This window comes from Carex rostrata, chromosome 34, assembly GCF_964058835.1.
Source record: "Carex rostrata chromosome 34, lpCarRost1.2, whole genome shotgun sequence".
Classification (NCBI taxonomy): Eukaryota; Viridiplantae; Streptophyta; class Magnoliopsida; order Poales; family Cyperaceae; genus Carex; species Carex rostrata.
Window position 1 is genome coordinate 3,213,156 of NC_135951.1, and position 7,571 is coordinate 3,220,726.

The 7,571-nt window shown below is 33.4% G+C and overlaps 1 protein-coding gene across 1 annotated transcript; it reads left to right on the forward strand.

Annotated features, from left to right (window-relative positions):
- Positions 1–2,092: 2,092 nt before the first annotated feature.
- On the forward strand, positions 2,093–6,796 carry LOC144549143 (U-box domain-containing protein 70-like). Its single transcript, XM_078297883.1, has 8 exons — positions 2,093–2,302; positions 2,847–2,914; positions 3,163–3,272; positions 3,454–3,537; positions 4,034–4,073; positions 4,715–5,215; positions 5,549–6,301; positions 6,495–6,796. The coding sequence occupies exons 1-8, from the start codon at positions 2,149–2,151 to the stop codon at positions 6,684–6,686; spliced, it is 1,902 nt and encodes a 633-aa protein (XP_078154009.1). The 5' UTR covers positions 2,093–2,148; the 3' UTR covers positions 6,687–6,796.
- The last annotated feature ends 775 nt before the right edge of the window (positions 6,797–7,571 follow it).

Consider the following 7,571-nt stretch of genomic DNA (forward strand, 5'->3'; position numbering starts at 1 on the left):
GTCTATGTGCTATTTGTTTGATAATTAAAACAAAAAGAAACAATCATTGAAAAAACCAGCGGTTGGGACTTAAAAAAAATTCGAGGGAATTTCTGTATTTGTTTTTTAATTGATGATATGAGTAAAAATTTCGGCATGTGCCAAGTTGTCAAAACAAAAAAAAAAAGAAAAAAAAATGAAGGGGACTTATTCAATGGCCCAAAGAGTGAAATCAACTCTCTCACGTCGCTTTCTTCTCTCTCCATTTTTCCTGTCTTGGTCTAAATTTTTTATTTCTTCATTATTTGTTCTCTTTTTCTCATATTATTTGGTTTCGAGGTTTTGTTTCTAGAACATGATTTGTGCAAATCAATGAAAATTAAAGGAGACATATTCAATGAAGCCCAAAGAGTGAAGTCAACCCTTTATTAGTAATGTTGATTTCTCCTCTATTTGGCGTCTTTCAACTAAACATAACTAATACCATTAAATTGTTAATCTCTCTATTGTTCGTTTTTTTTTTTTAAAGAAGTGGGTATAAATCCACCGATTTCCATTAATAGAACGAAAACCACATTACATTGTATTTGTGAACCGGTACCAACACTGGTACCACAACAATAGCTACAAACAAAATAAAGGTCAACAAAACGTGGCATTAAGACAATACCAACGAAAATAACCTGCAAAGAAAACATATAGTCTAACAGGAGCACCTACTAACACTACCACTTATGATATAATTATGCAAAAAGGCCCCTGCATTAGTAAAAATCACAAATTTTCCTTGCCTTCAACTTCCTAGGACTTCATCTTCAAATCTGTACCCCTAGACTATTAGCTTGTTGAACCCTGAGATTTTACAAAGCTTATCAGAGTTCCATCAAGAGGTAACATATTATATATGCTAAAGATAGTAACACTATGTACATTTTGCTATAACTCCTAACATTTAAGGCAATACATGTACTAACGGAAGCCTTATTGAGGGGTCAACCAAGCCAAATTACAGTATATATATGATATTTTTTGCATCATTTTAGTTCTCATCAGTTGTGTTCGTACCCACTTCATTATATGCATGTTTCATAAAAAATAAATTCAAAGTTGAGTGGTTGTAATTAGTGATTAAAACTCTACTTTTCTTGTGTGGCCATGGAGACTTGAGTAGTTCAGTTCAAACTACAGTTACAACGCATGCATATGATATTTCACACTTTATATTTTATATTTGAGTCTCCTAATTAATCTAAATTTTTTGATTCTGCCCTGCAGATAACTTCTTTGATAACCGAATATACAATGTTATTATTTTACAAACAAGGACAGCTTCCATATATATATATATATATATATAGATGAGCTACGGTGAGCCATGGAGTAAAACGCGTTTGTACTCCATGTCATATTTTCATTTTGAAAATCCAAACAACCGATTCAAACCTTCCAACATGTTCTTCATATTGAAATGTGCTTGAAAACTAAATTTTATATTTTTTGAAATTTTTTTACTATTTATTAAGCAATTTTGAAAATTACTGTTTTGCTGTGAACAGTAAAAAACAGTAAAAATTTCTGAACCATTGGATCAGCGATTTTCAAAGTGGCTTAATAAATAGTAAACAAATTCCAAAAAATATAAAATTTGGTCTCCAAGCACATTTCAATATGGAGATCAGGTTGAGCGGTTCGGATCGGTCATTTGAATTTTCAAAATAAAAATATAGTGCCGTGAAGCACCAACTCATTTTACTCCATGGCTGACCGTAGCCCATCTCATATATATATATATATATATATATATATATATATATAATATATATATATATAATATATATATATTGTTCATCTTAGTCAATTGGACCTGATTTTATTTCGCTCGTTTGAAAAATTGAGGATGACTTGTGTAACCAATGAAAATTAAACGGGACCTATTCAATGAAGCTCAAAGAGTAAAGTCAACACCTTATTAAAGTTGATTTGATCTCCTCTATTGGGCGTCTTTCTTCTCTCCTCCCAAACATAACTAATCCCATTTTAATTGTTCATTTTGCTCAGGAAACGGTTCTGTCACGTCAGTAAATCTATACTTGGTTTTGGAGGTGGTGGTTGCTTATAATAACAAGGTATTAGTGGAAGCTCTCTTTTTCTCCAATAAGTGAATCATCAATGGCAACCGCAGAGGTGTATGTTTGTTTGCCTTCAGACTATGATGAAGGAAAGCATATTCTTTCATGGGCGCTCAGCTATTTTTCAAAGGATAAAGCTAAAATTGTTGCCACTTTCATCATCGATAATTTAGCTCCCAATCATCGACAATATAGTGAGTTTGTATATTGTCTACCAATGCTAGCTGTTGCAATCATTTTAAATTTGAAAGATTTTTGTTATCTTCACTTGAAGTAAATTTATTCTAAGAGTACTGTGAATCATATTCTTTTATGATTGAGCTTCTGCACCTCGGTTCCCACACAAAGTCCCTCAATTCTGAAATTTTCTAATTTCATAAAAAAAATGATTCTGAAATTTGGAAAGCTAAATCCCCAATTACCCATAAGAGATTATTTTTAATTGGTTCCAATCCTTATCTTGATTCCATTTCTGGTAGTAAATGGAAGCCTATCTCATTGATAACCAATTTTATGTACCAGAAGAGTCCAAATTATGGTTCCAGAAATCGGCCGATTCCGAGTCAACTCGGAATCGGGCGGGACCGGGCCGAGTTTCACCCGAGTCTCACGCCTGTGCGAGTTTTTCGGCAAAACTCGGATGAACAGTGCTTGACTCGGCTGAGTTATTCGAAAAATCAAACAAGTGCTGCTGCATTTAAATGCCATAATCATGCAATTGTTTCCATTTTGAAACAGATGCATTTGTCAATAGATGGATGGATGAAACTCTAAAAAAGCATCTGGATCAGTGTGCAAAGCAGAAGGTGAAATTTATTTTTAATTTAATAACTTTATTGTGGACATATGTCTTTCCTTTTCTTCTTCACTTGGGAACCCATGACATGATATCTTTATAAATAACCAAAAATTCCTCTCAGTCAATAGAGTTCAGTAGCATATCTCCTGATGAAAACTTCAGAAAGTTAATTACGGTTTTATTTTTGAATGAACTTCAATGTACTACTAAATATACACTAATGCACTGTGTCTCCACTGTTTCAATTGGATGCAGTTTAAAGTTGAGAAGCTGTTTCACGGGACTGGTGATCTAGTAGAAGGGATATTAGAGCTAATTGACTTAAGGGTGATCAGATATCTTGTAATTGGGGTTTCTCCAGACAGGTATTAAGATAAGATTGTTATGTACATCTTGATTTTTTTTACTTTACATAATTAGAACAGAAAAAAAGTTATGTACATCTTGATCTTTTTTACTTTACATAATTGAAAATCCTTAGTAGCAAAAAAGTCGGAACATGCCTGATTTCCTCAGTGTTGATTTCTGGCATCTTTTCAAATGCAGTGAAGTGTTAGAACGTGTCAAAGAGAAAGCAAACCCATCATGCAAGATATGGTTTATTCAAAAAGGAAAACTGATCTACACTAGGTACTATTAAGCTTTTATAAGTTTCCCATGTGATTGCCTTGATCTACACTAGGTACTATTAAGCTACTTCATTAGTATTTGCCATATTAGGTTGAGTGATGCGGATGGGTGCTTTGAGTACAATTATCTTATTTTTTATTTTGACAAATTACAGTTAACCGACATAACGTTTCTGCTCATATTTGGTTGGTTTTAATTGTATCTTGGTGCTTTTTAGATAGGATCTGACGAGCCCTTCGGTTAACCGAGCTTTGGGTAAACTTATTAGGGGTTTGTACTCACTAGTCAAGTCATTTTGTACACATTATAAACAGATGGAGAAACAAAATGCATATCAATTTCAAGAAATAGAGCTTTAATTTAATCCTTTTGGTTCAGTTTGAGTTCTCAGTATTTCGGGTTGACTCAATTATTGGGTTAATCGAGTTCTAGTTGGTTATATCTAAGTTTTAATAATCACATAAGCTTCGATGACGTGTGTTTTTGGCTTCATTAGGTATCCCAAATCAGATTTGAAAGAGGCCACATCTGAAAAGGTGCATCATTCCACTTATTGACTTGATCATAATTTTTTATTTTATTTCAATTTTCTTTTTCCTTCTTGTTCAAATTGATTTCAATTTCTTTTCTTTTAATTGAATTTCTAAGTTTATGCTCTACTACCTAAGAAAAATAGATAATCATCTATGAGATTTCCCTAAATTTTTGTTCTATCTTTGTTGTTTGTATTATTTTCTGAACTATTATTCTTTAAATATACTGAGAATGTGTAGAAGAATAAGTACCTTGATGACATAATTGAAAAAGGTTAGCATGATCAATATAATAAAAATTGACTTTAGAATTGATAAACGTACAAATGATACAGAAATATTAGCATGGTCATGAAGCATGATTTCAACTTAATTACAAATATTTACTACTAATTAGAATTCATAAAAAAAATGATACAGAGAGACTTTCAGAAGACAAATTTAATTAGAAGGTTGCAATTAAAACATCCACAAAAATGTTATCAGTTTTTGGAGTAAATTTAATTTCTTTTCTTTAAAGTAAATGATAATCGTAACAGTATGGTGCAAACTTGGTATATATTCAATAAAAACTAATTCAACATTCTGATTTATAGATTGATCCCGGGTTAAATATGGCCCTTCATCTCAGCCTAGAAATGGAGTTGCAGCGCATGGAGAAACTACACCAGAGAGAAATTGAGGAAATCCAAAAGAGAGAAAATGACAAGAATGATCTTCTTAAAAGGAAAAATGAGCAACTTCAATTGGAGAACCAATTACTCAGAAACCAACGAAATGAAAATCTTATCCAACTCGAAGATTTGAATAAGCAGAAGCAGCTTATCCAACTTCAATTAGAAAAGCACATTCATGATTTAGAAATAGATTATAACAAGCTAAAAGAAGAGCGCAATAATGCTATTATAGAGGCTCAAGAATTGAGAAAACAGAAAGAGCACCCTTTTCCTAATTCTGATGTAGTACTGAGCTCCCATTTTTCCTTGAGTGAGCTGGAACAAGCAACTCAAAATTTTAGTGATTCATTGAAGATTGGAGAAGGTGGTTTTGGATGCGTCTACAAGGGCTCTCTTCGTAAAACCACAGTGGCAATAAAGAAGTTGAATTCAGAGAGCTTACAAGGCTTATCAGAGTTCCAGCAAGAGGTAACAAATTATATATGCTAAAGATAGTAATACTACGTACATTTTTTCTACAACTCATAACATTTAAAGCAATACATGTACTGGTCAAAGTACGAATTAAATAGTCCATATGATTGGTCTCAATCTAAGTTTTTTTTTCAACTATTTTAGACTAATTGAGGCTATTTGAGGGGAAAATCAAGTCAAATTACGTACCGTTCATGATTCTTTTTTTAATTATTTTAATTCTAATCAGTTATGCTGATACACAATTTATTATCTTTATTATATGAACTCTATTTCTTAAAATTAAATTCAAAGTTGTTAATAGAAAATTCTGTTATGTTCTTACAGGTTGCTATTCTCAATAGAGTTAGGCATCCAAATATTGTCAACCTGATAGGATCATGCTCAGAAATCTCGACACTCGTCTATGAGTTCTTACCTAATGGAAGCCTTGAGGATCAGTTGGCATGTGCTGATAACAGCTCATCTCTCACATGGCAAGCCCGGATTCGCATCATTAGTGAGATTTGCTTAGGTCTTGTATTCCTCCACTCAAATAAACCACACCTTGTGATCCACGGCGACCTCAAACCAGATAATATTCTTCTTGATGCAAACTTCATTAGTAAAGTCAGCGACTTTGGCATTTCCAAGATCATAAAGCAATCTGATACAAACACAACTGCTTTATATCGTACCACTCATCTTGCAGGAACATTTGCATATATTGACCCCGAATTTCTTTCAACTGGGGAACTAACAGCAAAATCAGATGTTTACTCATTTGGTATAATAGTGCTTCGTCTTCTGACAGGAAAGCGTGCACTGAATATTGCAAAAGAAGTGCAGGAAGGCATGAGAGCTGGTAGGTTGTCGTCTATAGTTGACAAATCTGCTGGAAAATGGCCGTTTGATCTAGCCGAAAAGTTAGCTATACTTGGTCTGAGATGTGCTGATATATCCCGAAGAGGACGCCCTAATATGAGTCAGGTTTGGGCCATGATTGAGCCCTTGGTAAATGCTACTTCACTCTCATCTTTTGGATCTTCAACTTTTAATGAAGAACATGTACCATCACATTTCATATGTCCAATAATGCAGGTATATATATAGTTTCCTTCTAAAATATCTTTGTAAGTTGCACCTGTTAAACTGCCTCATCTTACCTTTTTTTTTTTTTAATTATTCACAATTACATAGACTATTGCTTTGATAAGCAATAGCTTTTTTTGCAGCATATAAATGCCACAACACTTTTTTCTTTTTATCCTTTTTGGTCTTTCACCCATTACAGGAAATCATGAAGAATCCATGCATTGCAGCAGATGGATTTACATATGAAGCCGAGGCAATCAAGGCATGGTTGAACAGAGGACGTAACACATCGCCTATGACCAATTTGGTGCTTTCTCATCACGATCTGATTCCAAATCATGTGCTTCGTTCTGCCATCCAGGAATGGCTTGACCAGCACCCACAATCTTAATCTGTCATACGGTTGAAGTTGTACTGAAGTTTGTTAAGATTTGGTGTGCACTCTTGTTATGTCTTTCCCTTTCTCTTGCTCTGAAATCGTGTGCTTCCTTCTTCCATTTAGGAATGGCTTGAAATAATGTTTCAGTGACAATATTTCATTAATGAAGCTAACTTTCAAAGTATATTTATATGTACTCATGAGTGAAATTCCCTCATTAATCATTACTGGCAATTTTATTTATTTATGTATACTCATGACTTTGTAAATGTTGGAAATTTATATGAATGCTAGCCCATCAGTAATCTTAAAAAAGAAGAAGAAGAAGAAAAAAACAAAGAAATCATACTCGGTTCTTGAAAACAAACCGGGTATGAAGGATAACAGACACAGTTTCTTTATATAAACCGTGTATGATCCATTACAAACATACACGGTTCCCTTGTAGTAAACGTCTATATAACCCTTGTTATTATACATAATTATGATTGTGTATAAATCACCTGTTTTAGCACTTTATTTTTTAGACCCCACACGGTTCCTTTGTAGGAACCTTGTATGCAAATTGTATGTTGCCACGGTTCCGCTACCGTGTACAAATGTATTGACACTTTCATACACAATGTTGGCAGACCCAGTTGGGAAATTGTGTGTCATTAGCTTTTTTAATCATGTATAGTTGCCTATTTTGTAGTAGTGTATACTTTTAAGAGTTCTTATATATATTAAGAGATGGCTAATATCCATCACAAATTAAACCCATGGTTTAATTCGCAGCAATGTATTGCAATTTTAAGGTCCAAACAGCCGTTCCGAACCGCTCAACATCATCTACATATTAAAATATGGGTGGACACCAAATTTTATATTTTTTGGAAATTGTTTACTATTTTACTA